This window comes from Rhinatrema bivittatum, chromosome 1 (assembly GCF_901001135.1).
Source record: "Rhinatrema bivittatum chromosome 1, aRhiBiv1.1, whole genome shotgun sequence".
In the NCBI taxonomy this organism is placed as follows: Eukaryota; Metazoa; Chordata; class Amphibia; order Gymnophiona; family Rhinatrematidae; genus Rhinatrema; species Rhinatrema bivittatum.
Window position 1 is genome coordinate 19,461,325 of NC_042615.1, and position 18,564 is coordinate 19,479,888.

The 18,564-nt window shown below is 49.0% G+C and overlaps 1 protein-coding gene across 5 annotated transcripts in view; it reads left to right on the forward strand.

Moving 5' to 3' along the window:
• The first annotated feature begins 6,456 nt into the window (after window positions 1-6,456).
• LARP1B (La ribonucleoprotein domain family member 1B) overlaps window positions 6,457-18,564 on the forward strand; it is a 579,846-nt gene continuing 567,738 nt past the window's right edge. For 2 of the 5 annotated variants that reach the window (XM_029591442.1, XM_029591526.1), the window contains exon 1: window positions 6,457-7,935. In XM_029591442.1, the coding sequence (XP_029447302.1) occupies window positions 7,608-7,935 (328 nt within the window). In that variant the 5' untranslated portion in view covers window positions 6,457-7,607. Of the gene's footprint in view, window positions 7,936-8,041; window positions 8,117-18,564 lie in introns of those variants that run through there. The other 3 variants (XM_029591271.1, XM_029591184.1, XM_029591362.1) reach the window with 3 other exon arrangements.

An 18,564-nucleotide genomic window follows, 5' to 3' on the forward strand; every position in this document is an offset into this window, starting at 1 on the left:
TTGATTCCAAGCTGCTTATCTCAAGAATAAGCAGTGGATATCTGCAACTTTACCATAATAATGGCTTATGAACTTTTTGTCCAGGAACTTGTTCAAACCATTTTTAAACACAGCTACATGAATAGCAACAAATTCCAGAGCTTAATTATGTGTTGAGTAAAAAAATATTTTCTCTTATTAGTTTTAAATATATTACCCAGTAACTTAATTGTAAGTGCCCTAGTCTATATACCTTTTAAAAAGTAAACAACTGATTAACGTTGACTTGTTCCATTCCACTTATTATTTTATAAACCTCTATCATATCTCCCCTCAACCGTCTCTTCTCCAAGCCGGAGTCCTAACCTGTTTAGCCTTTTTTCATAAGGGAATTGTTCCATCCCCTTTATCATTTTGGTTGCCCTTCTCTGTACCTTTTCTAATACTGCTATATCTTTTGTGAGATGTGGTGACAAAAACTGCACACAATACCCCTGACGAGGTTGCACCATGGCACGATACAGAAGCATTATAATACTCTGTTTTATTCTCTATTCCTTTCCTAATAATCCCCAGCATTCTGTTTGCTTTCTTGGCTGCTGCGGTACACTAAGCAGAAGATTTCAACGTATTTTCAACGATGACACCCAGATCCTTTTCCTGAGTGGTGACTCCTAATGTGGAAGCTTGCATGTGTAGCTTTAATTTGGGTTACTCTTCCCTAATTGCATCACTTTGCATTTGTCGACAATAAATTTAATTTGCATGTCCAGTCTCCCAGTTTTGCAAGGTCCTCTTGCAATTTCTCACAATCCTCTTGGGATTTAACAACTTTGAAAAATGTTATGTCATTGGCACATTTGATCACCTCACTTGTTGTTCCTATTTCCAGGTTTTTTTTTAAAATAAATATATTAAAAAGCAGTGGTCCCAGAACAGATACCTGGGGCATTCCACTATTCACCTTTCTCCATTGGGAAAATTTACCATTTAGCCCTACTCTCTATTTTCCATCTTTTAACCAGTTTGCAATCCTCTAATACAAAACTAAAACAATCATTCCAAACACTCCCCCAAAATCCCATCCCACAGCTGTCCATCTAAATACTAACTTGGGGTTTTCAAACATTTTTTTTCTCAAGATCTTGGGACACAATAAAAGAAGAGATCACATTATGTACTGAGATCTGACATTTTTATGTAAAGGTTAGCAAACACTGTTTTGTGATGGGCTGGGGTAGACTTAATACAGTGCCATAAGTATTAAAGCGACTTGCAACGCTGTGGCCACTGCGAGTACAGCCCATACCAGCCCCACAATACATTCGAAATCCCTCCAGAGTTACTAGTGCCTCAGAAACGGTCACCTGGGGAAAAGTGCGGCTGGGAAAAAAGACTTACAAATAATGTTAAGTACTTTATTTAGCAAATTCTCAAAAACAGTTACCACCGAGTATCTTTTTAAGATGACCGTTTAAAGAGAGAGCACAGACACAGGGTTATGCTTCAGCAACAAACGTTTTACAATTACAACCATACAATGAGTCAAGCAGGCAAAACTATAGCTCAGGGAAAGTCTGAGAGTTCTCTCGTTTACCATTTGCATCTACGGGATTAAATACCCTGAAAGAAATTCTCTCTCTCTCTCTCAGTTTTTCTTCACAGTTTACATACAGGTTCAAAGCCCCACCAGGTCTGGAATGCCTCGGATGGCATCCTGTCTGTGAGAGAGGGTGTTACTGAATCAAATGAGTAAAAAGAGGTAGTCTTAAGGCGTGGGGGAGGGAGGGCGCCTCCTCCTCTAGAAGGAACCGCAGGAGGGGCTCTCCCCAACGGAGGGCGGGAACAGGTCCCAGTCCCCTAGGCCGGGGGAAGGGGGCGAGTGTGAGTGGGTGTGCAGCCGAGGAAAAAGGGCCGCAGACCGGCATGGGGTCCGCAGGCCTCTCGGCCCCCACACTCCCCCGACAATAGCTTCCTTCGCCATGGAGGTTGATTTAGCATGGCATAGTCGGGGAGGGGGATGTGAAGCAGGCAGCGGCACCCGCGAGCCGTCTCCCTCCCTGGCAAAGAGAGAGCAGGGAGGGAGACGGCTCCGGAGGGTGGGGCCGACTGTCTGTGTACCTGAACCCCCCCCCCCTCTTGACAGAGAATGGCTTTAACCTTCTGCACCCTCAATGCCCAGGGCTGCAGGATGGGGTTCTGAGGGCACTGGGTGCTCTCCGCCATCAAGCGTGGTGGGTACTTGGTGACCTTTATACAGGAGACCCACACCGCTCTGGATGCTGAAGGGGCCTGACGTCTGGAGTGGGACAACAAGATGGCCTTCAGTCACGCCTCAGGAGCGGCTGACAGGGTGGCCATCTTGATTTCGAGGGTCCTGCAGGCGGAGGTGCTGAGCATCGTGGCCGTCATGCCCAGCAGGATGCTGCACGCAAGGCTGCGGGTCGAGGGATGCACGATTAATTGCGTTAATGTGTTTGCCCTATCCCCAGTCCGAGCAGACTGCATTCTTTCACCGGTTGTCTGTTTGGCTCCGCAAGCTGGATCCCGATGAGGAAGTGGCACTCGGGGGCGACTTCAAAGTCACCCTCGGACGCTCGATTGCGGGGGAAGCGAGTGGAAGGCGTGGCCGGCCAGACTCCTGAAGGAAGCTGTCTTGGGCTCCTCCCTGACAGACGTCTGGCGTGAGCAACACCAGAATGCTTGCTCCGGCTTCATTTATATAATGGAAGAGGGGGAGTGTGTGCATTGTTCCCGAATTGACTGGTGGTATCTGTCCCGTTGGCTGATGTACCGGGCCACATGGTGCACGGTGGAGCCGGCTGCCCTCTCAGACCACAACCTTGTGATCGTGAGAGTTGTGCTCAGCCCCACGCAGCCCAGGTTGACCCACTGGCACTTCAACAACTCGCTCCTGGCGGACGAGGCGTTGGTGGCGGCGGTGCAGGAGTTCTGGGTGAACTGGCACCACCTGGAGGCAGATTTACCTTCCCTCACTCAGTGGTGGGACGTGGGCAAAGTCCGCCTCCGGGCTCTCTGTCAAGAACATGCCAGAGGCGTGAACGCTGAGCAGCGCCTGATGATCCAGCACCTCTCAGAGGTGATGGACTTGGAGAAGTGCCTCAGCGACATGCAGGACCAGGGAGGCGACCCAGCTGTGCTCCTTGAGTACAAGGAGAAGCAATCTCTGCGACTCCTCGAAGAGTGGCAAGGGCACGGAGCCTACGTGAGGTCGCGGATCCAGTTCCTGGAGGAGATGGACCGTGGCACACCCTTCTTCTAAGGGCTGGAGAGGTGGAGGAGGAACAAGCAGCAGATAGCTTGCCTGCTGGCTGCCGACGGGACCCCTTTCGCTGAGCCGAGTAGGATCCGGGCAGAGGTCCGTGATTTCTATATGGTTCTTCTCTCCGGACCCAGTGGACCCAAACGCCTGCAAAGCCCTGTGGGAGGGGCTTCCAGTGGTGGGCGAGGCCAGCTGGGCTTGACTGGACCTACCCCGGACCAGGGAGACCTCGCTGAGGCTCTCTGGCGGAATGCCAAGAGGGATGTCTCTGGGCATCGATGGGCTCACCACCGAGTTTGTCGCTTTCTTTTTTGACATCCTAGGATCCAACCTCCTGCGGGTCCTAAACGAAGCCCTCGAGATGGGGTGCCTGCCCTTCTCCTGCAGGCACGCGGTGCTCACCCTCCTGCCCAAGGGAGGGGGGACCTGCGCAGCCTCAGGAACAGGCACCCCGTCTCCCTGCTCTGCGCGGACTATAAGATCGTGGCCAAGGTGCTTTCCCTGCGGCTGGCATCCGTGCCGGCAGACATGATCCACCCGGACCAGACCTACACGATCCCCGGATGCACCATTTTTGATAATATCTTTTTGGTCCGGGATCTGATACATCTAGCTCGTAGGTCTGGCTTGTTGGCAGCCTTTTTGTCCCTCAGTCAAGAGAAGGCCTTCGACAGGATTCGGCTTCGGACCCGGGATTGTGGGGCACCTCCGCCTCTTGTACTCGAGGGCAGAGTGTCTCGTCAAAGACAACTGGTCCTAGTGGTGCCTCTGACTTTCGGGCACGGGGTGCGTCAGGGGTGTCCCCTGTGAGGTCCCCTGTGAGGTCAGCTGTATGCCATCGAGCCGTTCTTGTCTCTTGTGCAGGCGGCTCACTGAGCTAATGCTACGAGAAGCCAACACGTGGGTCACACTCTCGGCTTATGCTGATGATGTGCTCCTAGCGGTCCAGGACCCGGTTGACTTGGAGAGGGTGCAGGATTGCCAGCAGATCTATTTGGCGGCATCCTTGGCCAAGATCAACTGGGCCAAGAGTTCCGGCCTTCTAGTAAGACCATAGAGGGTGGATGGTCTCCCTGACCTGTCATGGGACAGGGAGACCCTTAGGTACCTGGGAGCCCACCTTTCCGTCGCGGAAACCGTTAACCGGTGCGAGCTCAGAGTGAAAGTAGAAGCTTGTCTCGGGGCGTGGAGGGGTCTCCTGCGACTGGTGTCCTTCTGTGGTCGGGCCCTGGTGGTGAACCAGCTGGTAAGTAGTATGCTGTGGCATCGTCTCATCGCCTTGAGCCCGACCCAGGAGTTCCTCGCCCGACCCTGAAGAAGTTGCTGGATTTCTTCTGGGCTGGCGGGAAGCACTGCATCTCTGCGGGGTCCTGGCTCTCCCTCTGGGAGAGGGTGGGCGTGGGGTTGTGTGCCTGAGAAGTCAGGTGCACACCTTCCGTCTACAGGCCCTGCAGAGGTATCTGTATGCAGCCCCCGCTCCGCGATGGCACCTGCTGGTGACGCATTTTTTCCGCCAAGTGGGCAACCTGCGGTACAACTGGCAGTTGCTCATATTAGACACAAGAGGCTTGGTGCCTCTTGCGGCTGGCGGAATTCCACAAGGAAGTGCTGAAGGCCAGGAAACTGCTGGGCGTGACCAGGGGATTGGCTATCAGGTCCAGTGACCTCCTGGGTGAACTCCTCATGTACAACCACGCTCTGGGTTTGGAGGGGACGGAGGACCTGGCCCTGAGACGCCACCTAGTCAAAGCTCAGGTGACCAAGGTCGGGCACTTGCTAGAAGCCCTGGTCTCTGTTGTTGAGCGCCTCTGTGTGAAGGTGCTTGCGCTCTCCGAGTTCTATCAAACACCATGCTCGAGAGGGCCTGCGCACCCCCCCCCCCCCCCCGCTGCTGGTAGGGCCTAGGTTGCCGTAAGACGGGCCCTCTTGGGAAGCTCAACCTCCTCAGGCCCACAGCTTTAGCAAGCTGTGGGAATGGCCCCTAGCGAACTTCTGAACTGTGTCTCGGAAGGTCCTGGGCCGACTGGTGACCCATACTGAGCACCGCCTTACCCTTGCCTCTCGGCCCGACACGCCCTGACAGGTGGTGTTGGCACTTGGTGGCAGGGACGGGGGGCGGGGGGTTCCCCACTGGGGATCATTCTATTCTCGGATGATCCCCGATTATGAAGGGGACCGCTCCTAGAGGCTGGTGCACGGGGCAGCAACCTCTGGCCAGTTCAAGGCACGTGCGTTCCGGGCAGACCCCTCCTGTCCTTTCTACGGGCAGTAGGAGGATGCTTTCCACCTGGGGCTTCAATGTCCCAGGTTAACCCCGTTGCTATCCTTTTTAAAGGCTTTATTTCTGGGCTTTTGGTTACATTTTACCCCACACCTCCTGCTCTACGGGTGCGTGCCCAGGAGAGGACCTCTGCGCCAATGGGACGACCTGGTCAACTTTCTCCTGTCCTCCGGCAGACACTCAATCTGTTGAGTTGATCAGGGGCAAGTCCTTCGACTGAGAGGTCCTCTCCAAGGCATGGTGCACGCCGGGGTCAAGGCAGAGCACTTCTATGCTGCATCCGCCAGCTGGGTGGAGGAATATGCCAACCGGTTGGCAGTGGATGGGGTACTCTGCTCCCCTTTCTACCTTCCCCACTTTGAATTAATCTTTAAGATTTAAGTTTCTTCAGTTCTAGTTTGAATTTCTGTTGTGCACTTTTTGGGTGCCCTTCTTTCTCCCTCACCTTATCCCCTACAAGTAGTGAGGGGGTAATAGAACCCACCCTGTCCCATGTCTCTAAGAGGGGGACCCCCCCCCAACCTCTCCCCTACCACAAATAGTCGGTGACCTCCGCCCCCGAAGGCGGATAGGGGCCCTAGCCTGGGTTGTCGGACCTCCTCCATATCCCCCCCCCTGAGGGGACAGAATGACGACTGGGGCATCTAGGGGCGGCTAAGAAACAGACACCTGCCGCTCTACCCAATTATTAGTCTCCGGTGTCCTCACTAGAGGGCACCGGAATAGTGAACTTCCTTTCCTGTTACCTTTTCTTTTACCAGAGGCCGCCCCGCCCCTTTCCATGCCTTGAAAATAGGTACATGGATGTCACTTAAGAATCCTCTCCCACGCATTGCGTTGAGAAGCCCTTCCCCTTCCGGTACCAGACACTCGCCGGGGACCACGTGGAAGACCACAAGACCAGGAAGAGCAAGTAAACAGTAGACGGGGGAGAGCGGCGCTGGACGCGCGCGATTCACCGCAGGCCCTCCCCATCCACGAAAGTGGGCGGGACAGCAGTTGACGCATGCGCGGAGGCACCCCCCCTCCTCGGCCGGCTGCTACCGCGGATAGCGAGCGTGGCCTGGCGTGGCCTGACGTGACCCGCTGCCCCTCCCCCCCCCCCCCGCCCGGAGGGGCGGGGCTGTAACGGCCTGCGAGGAGCCCGCCGATACCGGCACCAGCGCAGAGGGGGCGGGGAGGAGACCGCCGTCCCTTCACCCCCGCGGGACTGCCTTCTGGACTCCTCGTGCCTAGTTAGAGAGGAGAGTATCACAGGTTGGGAGGGGGGGAGAAGTAGGTAGAGCGAGAGAGACCCCCGTCCTCCTCCTCAGGGGAAACCAGTTTGAACGCGGCTTGGCCGTTACCCAACGGCCGCAGTCGCTTCTGGTGCGCGAGGAGCTGGCCTGGGACCCGGCGCCGCCCCCTGAGCGTGTGACCGCGGCGCCCCACCCCCACCCCCCCTCCTCCCCCCCCTGTCGCCAGCCCGGGCAGCGCCTTTGTAAGTAAATAAAGCGGCTCCGGTGCCTTTCCCCTCCCCATCTCATTTGCCGCTTAGGGTGGCGGACACGCAGGCGCTGGGTAGTTACGGGTGACCTGTGGTCGGGGGAGGGGGGGCGTAAGTTGGTCAGGAGTGGTTTTTGATAGGGAGGGGTGCTGCGGGCGCTCTTGCCGTCGGGGGTGGCGGGATAGATCGGCGCGGGGAGGGAGAGTCGCTGCCGGCGGCGGGGAGCTGTGTCGGTGTTGCTGTTGCTATTGCTATGGGAGCAGCGCTGGGGCGAGGGATCCGGGCGGGTATTGTGCCGTTGTCGTGAGGGGAGGCTCCGCCGTGTTTTGGTGGGGGTCTGTGCGTGCTCCCGGCGGGCCGGGGAGGGGGTTGGTGGGGGAAGAGGTCCGGTGTACGCCTGTCTTGCGCTGGGTGGCAGCCCCCTCGGGATGTCCGCTCCCGCCGCGCCTTGAGGAGCCCTCCAGGCGGTTTGCTCTGTCCTTGCTTCTCGCCGCCTTACTGGTCCACCCCCCCCCCCTTCCCCTCGCATTTGTGGCTAGGTCAAGGAGTCCGGAGGTGGGGTGGGGTGGGGGTTCCCGATGTCCGCTGAGGTGGGGTTGCCGGCCGGGGGCCCCGCTACTAGCCTCCGCCCTGGCAGAGGGGAGCAGGAGGAGGAGGGGAGCCCGGAGGAGGAGCCGGCCGTGCCGCCGGTGATGGCGAAAGCCTTGCTGGAAATCGCCCACCGCCCAGATGAGGGAACGTGCCCCCCGGAGTACGGCGAGCAGCAGCAGCCGCCGCCCCAGGAAGAAGGGGAGAGGGCCAAGAAAATGCTCATCGAGGCCCCCCCGCCCAAGGTGAACCCCTGGACCCAGAAGAAGAACCTCTGGCCCGACAATAACGCCCTGAACCTGAGCGGCCAGGACGCAGGTGGGTACCGGAGCCCTGAGCCCGGCTCATTGTTGCATGGTCTGACGCCAAAATGGACCCAGGGCCAGCCAGACTCGGTCCGGATGGCTTGGTCGGGGGGATCGCATTTTGACTTCCTTCCCGGTGGGTTCAGGGAAATACCTGACACCAACTTGCCAGCTGTTTATGATCTTATCTCAAGGTACCGGGCGCTAGAGAGGGCCGAATCTTTCACCCCCTTGTGCATGGAGTCTGATTTTAGACTCTAAACTACTGCTCTTCAACAAGTATGGACTTTGGCAATGAAAATTTAGAGAAAAAAATAATCGTTACGCCAAAGTACATAGTGACTTTTAATCTATATTTTCCCCATTTTTATAGTGTTGAATGCTAACTAAATTATTGTGCACAATAAGGCAAACTTTCATGGAAGCTGATCTTGCAGACACATTTGATTGCCAAGTTTCTGCTTAGCAAATTAGCAAAGAACCCACGTTGCTTGGAATGCACATAATCGGTAAATGTTAAGGCAATATTGCATAGGTTGATGTTCGTGGAGCTTGAGCGAATTCGTTTGTTCAGGGATCGAATTATTGTTACATTTAATTGGGGTATTTAAGCTAATATGCTGATGGTGGTACATTCAGTAAACTGGTCTTGCCAGTTTCAATTGGCTGCTGATCCTTGGTCCCCTCTCTCTCCAGTACAGATCAGATTACACTACAGTCCTGGCAGTGCTGACCAGCTCCTAACACAACCTTTCCAAAATAGAGCTGTGAACCTTGGAAAAGTTCGGTTAGAAGAAAACACAATCTGAAAAGTTCATGGCCCAGTAATGCTCTCTATCAAACACAAATTGTACTGCTGAATACATTAGAACTGGACTGGTAGGTGCACATGGTGTATGTCCTTGTAGATAATGTAGACTGATCCAGTTTTAAGGCAGATAGTTTGGGGGAGGGGTGGTTCTATTTAGTAAAGGTCAATAACATTTTTAATTTCTACACCCAGAAAATTTGTGGGGGGTTTTTTTGTGCCTAAGCCTGACTTTTTTTTTTTTTTACCATGAAAAAATTACTGCATAGTACCTTGTGTCAAAATATCATTAAAACATTGTTTGAAATGGTTTAACAATTTTTCTGCAAAAACCTCTAGCAACAAGTTCCTGGAGGAAAAGTCTATTAACCCTTATTCCCTTATTGAGGTAGAATTGCAGAAATCCACTGCTTTTCCCTGAGGTAAACAGCTTGGAATCTTATCTTCCCCTTAGAATCCTGCCAGGTACTTGTGACCTGGATTGGCCACTGTTGGAAACAGGATACTGGGCTTGACGGATCTTTGGTCTGACCCAGTATGGCAAATCTTATGTTCCAGCCGTGTTAGCAAGTTATTTAAATTTACATAACCACTCGGCAGTGTAAATTACAACTTGATAGACTTGTGTGATCATATTACACCTGTTCTCAAATCACTTCACTGGTTGCTTGTATCATGGCAGATTAAATTTAAAGTAATTACTATCCTTTATAATGCAGTAAATAAACAAGCACCTTTATGTATTGTTTTGGCACTATCAACCTTCCCATGTGTTGAGATCTACTGGGTTAGCTCTTCTAGAAAGATGTTCCATCAGCTAAGTTGGTTCGTTTGATTGAGGCACTGGAAAAGGGCCTTTTTTTGTGGCTTGCTGCAGTTTATGGAATATGCTACTCACTCAAATGCAGTTGATTCCATGTTTCAGTACGTTTAAAAAAAACAAAGGCATGTTTTTTTGTGCAGGCATTTGGTTCTTGATATAATGTTGGCATCACAACAGTGATTGGAACTGACAGTATCTATTTTAATATTTGGTTTGTTACTTTCCTCAAATGGTGGAGAGTGGGAGAAATGAGTTTTATTATTGCTTGCTGTGTGTCTACGGTTTTTAATGGTACCAGCAAAGAGGAGATTTACATTTACTGCAAATCAAGATGAACTGGAGAAGGCAGGGCTGACCTAGGGGAAGGAGTATAGGGAGCTTTTATTTTTGGAACAGAAATACGTCAAGTTAGATGTCATCTTTACTTTTATGAATCGCCCTCATTTTTTTATGTGTAATATAGTTTAAAACTTGGTTCAGTTTTAAAAGGTGTTTGAGAGCTTCTGTGTTAAACAGTCTGTTTACTTTAGTAGGACTTGCTTGCCCAGTATTGGACCACTTAGGAAGTGAATAGTATTGATTTCCAGCCCATTGTAAAAAGTTGTTATATAGTATCACCATCTGGGTGAGAAATAATGACATTTTTTTTTTTCATATAACCTTAAAGCTAGGCAGTTCTACACAGTCAGCACCGGGGCTGCCTTGCTGTGTCCTTTAGATTACTGAACTTTCTCCAGTAACTGAAAGTGTAATAAGCACACTTGCTTTATTATGACCAGGATGGCATTACATAACCTATCTGTGTACTTCTTAGGAGACAATGTTGTAACTGCCCCTCTGTATAGGTTACTTCATTGCCTTCTTGAAACTCTGATGTAGGTGTTCCACAGATGCCGCTCCCTGCAGGTCACTGTGGTGCTTCTCTACCATCCTGGGTAAATGAGTGTTCCAAATCCCATGCTTCATCTAGCACTTTGCCCTCTTCCCCCCTTCCTGCCATCTTAAAGCTAAACTTTGTAATAATCTAAACCACTTTCAAACCTAGCAAGGACTGGACAGTACCTGGCACTGACCTAGTTGATTTCTGGGAAGTTGGAGTCCACTGTTAACTGCAGGCCAGCTATAGTTGGGTTGGTATCGCTAGCTTGTGCTTTGCTCTTTTTGTTTTGACCTTATCTCTCCCCTTGACTTTACTCTTGAGGTTGCAGTACTGCAACCACCCAACCCTGCTCATACCATTGTAATATAACATGACAGCAGATAAAGGATCATTTGGCCATCTACCCTGCCCAATTCCGCCCGGCGCAATGCCACATACCTTCACCTTTTTTGCCCCTAGGGATCCTATGTGCTTCTCCTGCTTTTTTTGAATCCTGTTTCCATGTTTTTTTTTTTTTTTTGAAACTGTGTTTTATTAAGGTTTTTTCAATGCATACATCATCCAAACCTGTTTCCATTTTTATCTGCACTACTTCCCTTGGATACCATTCCATTCATCCAGCACTCTTTCCTTGATGATGCTCTTGAGCTTGCTTCTGGAGCCTCATAGCACAACCTCCGTGTTTCATAGGACTTACGACACTGAAAGAGGTTTGTACTATACAGGTATGAATGGACTGGACTACACTAATAGAAGCAAGGATATACTTTTTAGGAACTTTGTTAGCCTTCCATTCAGAGAGGACTTTTCCCTTGGTGAGTTGAGATTTGCATGTGATTAGATGGTGTCTCAAGGTTAAGGAGAGTTTGCATAGTGGGAGGGCCACAGTGACAGGTTATCAGCTCACTTCCTCCATTTTGCTGATCTCTATTTTTTGTAACTGATTTCTCTTTCTATTTCTCCCTGTTTTTGCAATGTAATGACATGATGTCTGACGAATGTCGGTAAAGAAAAGCCTTAAATGACTGAGCTGCTAATAAGCAGGTTTTCATTTTGTTAAAGGGGCAGAACCCCTCTGTCCCTTCTCTTGAGCCCTCTAGTACTACTTGGTGTTACGGAAAGGCTCCTAGAAAATTTTGGGATTTTGTTGGAAGTAAGATTGCTGTGTTAGACCAATTGAATGCACAAAAATAAAGGTAAATAAAATAAAATGTGATTATAAAGAAGCATTGTGATTACCATATATTTTTTTGGTTGAGCTTTATTTCAGAAGTTCAGTTTGCAAATGAGATGCACTTTTGAAAATGTTATCCGACCTTTTCTCCTTTAACTGTTAAAGCGTCAATTTTTTGCCATCTTTTTCAGATTGATAGCATCACTGGTGTTGTAAAAGCGCAGATGCTTGCTAGGGTGCCCATAACTGCAGTTCCTGACTTTTGTGCATTTGTGGTAGAATTGGTACAGCTCTTATTAAGCTTTTCTTTATACAGTGGCTTCATATTTCTTCATGGCTTTGTGCTGCATGGTCATAAAATTACATGAACTTAATGATTTTATTCATTTTAGATTTTATGTTTACAAGACAGTTTCACCCACCAAGTATGGTCCCATTATACTGGTATTAGTGTAACGCCATGTCTTATGTGCTATGAGCTTAGTTCTGATTTTCTCTTGACGTTGAGGTATAGTTGGGTTCATATTTTCCTTCATAATGTATTAAGCTGTGAGCTATAAATTAAGGACTAGACTGATAACCCATGACATGGAAGCAGCTCTGGGTATAGTTTGGTCTGTAATCAAGGTAAACAGCTCCAGTCCTTGCGTGCCTCAAGCAAGTATGGTTTTCAGGATATTCCCAGTGAATATGCATATTCACTGTATATATCCTGAAAACCAGATTGGTTTGTGACACTCAACTGGAGTTACTCCAATCTACACAGAGAGGGATAGCTTTCAGCCTTAATGTCGTCATTTCAAATCCTACTTCATCCATTATTTAAGCTAAGTAAAGGGTTTGAAGGAGTAGGGAAGGATACAAATTGCCATGCCCCACATGCAGTGTGCTAAATCTGGTAAAACCTAAAGGAATAAAATCCCCAATTGGCTGGGAAACTGCAATCAAAATTTGAGGAGGATTAGCTACTTTAATAGTTACTGTTAGAATAGAACAAAAGAGAATCGGAAGAGCAGCTGGCAGTGAATCTCCTTGGAGAGTCTTGTGTAAATTCTCGAAATTTCGTAAATAAGATTGCAGGCCACTGTGGCAGACTCCATGAATCTGGTTGCATTCGTGGAGTCTTGCTCCAATGGGGATGTGAACTGTCCAGGCTATAATCCCTTCAGAAAAGGGGGGGGGGGGAAAAGAGCAGGCATAGCTCATATCAGGGAAACAATTATAACTGTTGAATGTGTGTGATATACAGCCTCCTTGCTAACCTTGCTTTTACTTCTGTCTTTACCATTTTTTCTTTCACATCCACAAGTGCATAGTGTGTGTGTGTGTGAAGGAAAACAGTAAATACAGAAGTAAAACCAAGGTTAGTGGGGAGGAGATGGCTGTATATATCTGTTATCTATAGATACCCCCTGCCCACACACACACACGCTTTAATCTTTTCCTTTTATTGGTTGGGAAATATTCTCCTCTTTGGGCCTTTGCATGACTCTCTTCTCTACTTCCCTTTGGTTAATTTGGGAAAACCTAAAGAATGTACATAACACATACCTGCAATTTGTAGTCCTGGGAATTCTGTGCTACTGTGGAGCGCAGAATTGCACAGAATTCCCCCCCCCACTGCAGAATTGCCAGAGGAGACTCTGGCATGCAGCAAACAGAGCACGCCATTCGTGGCTAAGATGAAAGCCCCGGCACGCCGTTCGCAGCAAGGATGGAGGCCCCCACGTGCCTTGGGACCCGCTCCACTTGCAGCGAACATGAAGGCCCCGGTGAGGTGTGTGTGTGTGTTTGAGAACAATTGTTAGGACCAAAGAGAGGATGGCATGGCTACAGAGGCAACTGTAAAAACACAAGGAAATACATATTTATTTTTATTTATTTATTTATTTATTTATTTAAATTCTTTTAATATACCGATGCTCAAGACCAGGTCTTATCGTACCGGTTTACAATGAACTAGGGGGAAAAAAAACCAGTTAACAATGGAAGCAAGAAATTACATTATAACAGGGAATGTGGAACTTGGTTGTTAGAGAAAAAGGATAGGTTAAACAATTTCTAACTGGAGAACAAAGCAAATAAGCAGAAACGTGAGTGTTTACATGGTAAGCATTATATACAAAATTACGTCGTGTGTAATATAAGGCAAGTTATATTAAAGTGCAGTTAGCCGAGAAATAGTTCCTTTTTTGAGTTGCTGAAGGAGGACGCAACCGCGGGGTATGTAACTGTGGGGGTGATCCTGCAGTTTCTTCAGGGGTATGCTTGGGCGAACAGCCAAGTTTTTAATTTTTTTCTGAAAGTGATATGGCAATGTTCCTGGCGGAGATCTGGCAGAAGAGAGTTCCAGTGATGCGGACCGGCAGTTGATAGAGCACGTTTTTCAATGGTGTTGTGGAGAATGGACTTTTTTGGGGGAACCTGGAGGGAATCTCTGTATGCAGATCTGGTGGGTCTTGCAGAGGCGTGTGGTTTGAGGGGTATGGTAAGCTGGAGCGAGGATTCCTGAAATAAGGTTTTGTGGATAATAGTAAGTGTCTTGAAGAGAATTCTGTGGCGAATGGGTAGCCAGTGGAGTATTTTTAGAATCGGGGTGATGTGGTCCATGCGGCGAGAGTTTGTGAGGATCCTGGCTGCAGCGTTTTGCAGCATTTGAAGAGGTTTGGTAGAAGAGGCCGGGAGACCTAGCAACAAAGCATTACAATAGTCAATCTTTGAGAATAGTATGGCTTGAAGGACCGAACGGTAGTCGTGGAAGTGTAGAAGAGGTCTTAACTGTTTTAGTACCTGTAGTTTATAAAAACCTTCTTTGGTGGTGGTGTTGATGAATTTTTTGAGGTTCATTCTGGAGTCTAGGAATGCCCCCAGGTTTCTCACTTGACTTGTTAGTGGTGTGTTGGTATTGAAGGCTAGCGGGTTATTATCATTGGGGGAAATGATTAGCAGTTCGGTCTTGGACGTATTGAGTACGAGGCAGAGACTTGTGAGAAGGAGGTTGATGGTGTGGAGGCAGCTATTCCAGTAGTTTAGGGTGTCTGAAACTGGATCCTTGATGGGGATTAGGATCTGCACATCGTCTGCATAGATGAAGTATGTGAGGTTGAGATTATTGAGGAGTTGGCATAGGGGGAGAAGATATATGTTGAATAGGGTCGGCGAGAGAGAGGAACCCTGGGGAACTCCTTGTTTGGCAGCTACAGGGTGAGACTCTTTGTTGATTATTTTAACTTTATAGTATCTGTCGCTTAGGATTTTAACCAGAGGAGTGCAGCCCCTGAAATGCCTATTTCCATCAGACGGTTGATGAGGATTGTGTGGTTAACTGTGTCGAACGCTGCCGAGATATCTAGCAGGGCTAGTAAGTATGATTGACCTTTGTCGAGACCCAACAGGATGTTGTCCGTTAATGAGAGAAGGAGAGATTCTGTATTTCTGCATTTCCTGAAACCGAATTGCGATGGATATAGTATGTTGTGGGATTCGAGGTAGTCAGTGAGTCTGGTATTGACCAGCTTCTCCATTAGCTTGGCTATGAAAGGTAGGTTAGCGATAGGGCGAAAATTTGTGGGGTTAGATGGGTCCAAGTTGGGTTTTTTTAGTAATGGTTTCAGCGAGGCTGTTTTTAAAGCATCCGGGACAGTACCGTTTGAGAGTGAACAGTTTATGATGTCGGCCAAAGGTTTGGCGATGATGTTAGGGATTGTGAGAAGGAGTTTGGTCGGGATTTGGTCTATAGGGTGCGAAGAGGGCTTCATTTTCTTGATGATAGATTCTATTTCCAGGGATGATGTAGTATCAAAAGATTCTAGAGACCGTTTGTGTGTCAGTGGGGCATGGTTTTGGTCAGGAGGAGGCTGGGAGTTGGGAATGGGGTTGGAAGATAGTAGCGGGATAAGTAAATTTTTTATTTTGTTGTCGAAGAAGACTGCCAGCTCGGAGGATTTGTTTTGTGCTTCTTCTTCCGGGATGGCTGGAGGAATAGGGGTGGTGAGTGTGGCAACATATGAGAAGAGAGTTTTTGGGTCATACAGGAAGCCGTGTATTTTTTTGGCGTAGAAGTCCCTTTTGGTACGAAGAATAGTGGCCCTATAGTAGCTCATTGTGGTTTTGTAGGAGGCCCGTGCAGTGGTGGTGGGATTCTTCCGCCACTGTTGTTCTTTGTGTTGAAGGCTTTGTTTAAGTGTTCTTAATTCTGATGAGAACCAGGGTTTTTTGTTAGTACGGGCAGGATTAATATGTTTGGATGTCAAGGGGCATAATTTATCAGCTGCTGCGTGGGTGATAGTTAACCAGGAGTTCATGGCGGTGTCCGCATTTGTGAGGTCCAGGTTAGCTAGTTCCTTGGTGAGCGTGTTGCTGAGAGCATCCATGGAGCATGTTTTTCTAAATTGGATCGTGGATTTGGTGTTGTTGGTGGTGGGTTTTTTCTTTATGGATATTTCAGTTTCAATAATCGAGTGATCTGACCAAGGGATGGGGGTGCAGGTAGGAGGATAAGTGGTCAAGATCTGGTCATTCGTAAATACTAAATCTAGCGTGTGTCCTGCTTTGTGCGTGGGTTTGTTAATGATTTGTTTGAAGCCCATGGCCATGAAGGAGGAGAGGAGGGCTTTGCAGTTGGCTGAGGGGGATGGGGAATCAACATGAATGTTGAAGTCTCCTAGCAGGATCGCTGGTGAGTTGGTGTTGATGTGTTTGGCTACAAGTTCTATGAGAGGCGATGGGTCGGAGTCTAGGAGCCCAGGCGGGGCATAGATGAGGCAGATTTGGAGTTGAGTGGATTTAAATAGCCCGATTTCGAGTTTGGTTGAGGTTTTAATTGAGTGCTGGGTTAGTCTTAATTCTTTTTTTGCAGCTAGCAGTAATCCTCCCCCTCTTTTTTTAGTTCTGGTGATGGAGAAGAAGTCGTATAGCTGAGTTGGTAATTGGTTGATTAGGGGTGTGTCTGTGTTTTTCAACCATGTTTCAGTTATAGCACACAGGTCCGGTTGAGTGTCCAGTAGGTAGTCGTTGAGCAAATGGGATGTTTTTGACAAAGATTGGGAGTTGAGGAGGGTTAGTGTGATTAAGGATAGACCAAGGAATTGGTTTAGAGGGGAAATCATAATGGGGATAAGGGTTCTCTTAGAACGTTGTGTCTTGGGTAAGGGTGAATTAACTCTGTTGAGGAATGAGTGCGGAATGATAGGGATAGGGAGGGTTTGCATCATGTTGATTAACTGGTGAGGCTGGATGCCTGTTGGTGAGGCTGGATGCCTGTTGGTGAGGCTGGATGCCTGCTGGTGAGGCTGGATGCCTGCTGGTGAGGCTGGATGCCTGCTGGTGAGGCTGGATGACTGCTGGTGAGGCTGGATGACTGCTGGTGAGGCTGGATGCCTGTTGGAGCGGCTGGATGCCTGCTGGTGAGGCTGGATGCCTGTTGGAGCGGCTGGATGACTGCTGGTGAGGCTGGATGCCTGTTGGTGAGGCTAGAAAACTGCTGGAGAAATGAGCGAGGGAGGAGAGGGTGGGTGCGTGATTATGGGGAGCTGTGGCCGGTGCGTTTAGGTTACTAGAGGGAGGGATATCGGTGGATGATAAGCGTGGGGTGGCTTCTTCTGTGATCTGGTGCACACTAAGGGGCACACAAAGGGGCAGGCCCCTTTGTCGCGCTCCTTAGACGCGCGACGCCAGGCGCGAGACGCCTGGGTGGGTCTTGAGCCCTTTAAGGGCACTTTAGATGACGTCGGGAGGTGGGCGGGCTTACCGCGTGTCCCTCCTGCGCTGGGCCGGTTCGGGGCTCCTGCTCTTTTTTTCTCCGCGGGCCGCTAGCCGCGCGGGAGGCCGAGGCCTTGTCTGCCTCCCCTGACCCCGATGGGTCCATGCCGATCGCGCGGGGAGGGTGGCCAGCCAGGAAATGGCCGGCCTGGGAGCGTCTTGAGCCCTTTAAGGGCACTTTAGATGACGTCGGGAGGTGGGCGGGCTTACCGCGTGTCCCTCCTGCGCTGGGCCGGTTCGGGGCTCCTGCTCTTTTTTTCTCCGCGGGCCGCTAGCCGCACGGGAGGCCAAGGCCTTGTCTGCCTCCCCTGACCCCGATGGGTCAGGGGAGGCAGACATATCCCATTAGATATATCAAGGGGAATTTCCAGAAGATAATTTGGGGGGGTTGAACCAATTACCTGAAATAAAACATCACTCAAGTTACAACAAATTTCAAAGGAACAATTACAGATAAACAAAGGCTCTTGACGCTCACTTTTCTTCACTCTGTCCCCTTGATCCACTCTTTATAGGAGATGCAGTGATTTTATCAACCTGCTTCTTACTGCCATTGTTTTCTACAATTTAACATCCTTCTTTTCACACATTAGAACGGTGTTCTTCTAATTGTAAGTTCTCTTTAAGTTTCCATTTGAGCCTTTGTTTATCTGCAGTTGGTCCTTTGAAATTTGTTTTAACTTGAGTGATGTGTTATATTAGGCAATTGGTTCACGGTAAGCAAATTTGCTTTTTCTGTTTTACCAGTATCCCTTGAATATACCTGCTTGTGAACCATGCCTGATATTGTTGAGCTCACTGATCTGTTTCCCACATCACCTTTCGAGCCCTTTTTAAAAACTGTCTTTACATTGGCCACCTTCTAGTTTTCAGGCACAGTGGCTCTATTTTAATGACAGGTTACAAATTGCTAATAAAACTACAGTTTTCATTTTTGTGTTTTTAGAACTTGGGGGTTGAACACCATGTGGCCCTGGTTATATTTTTTAGTTTGTCAATTTGTGCTATTAAATCTTCAAGTTTCACATTTATTTGTTGCAGTTCTTCTGAATCTTGTTCAAAGAACATTTTGGGTGTGGGATTCTCCCAGCATCCTGCTCAGTAAAAACTGAAGCAACTCATTTAGTTTTTCTTTTATGGCACTGTGCTGTCTTGCATGCCCCTTTCCATCCTTGTCATCTGATGGTCCAACTGAGT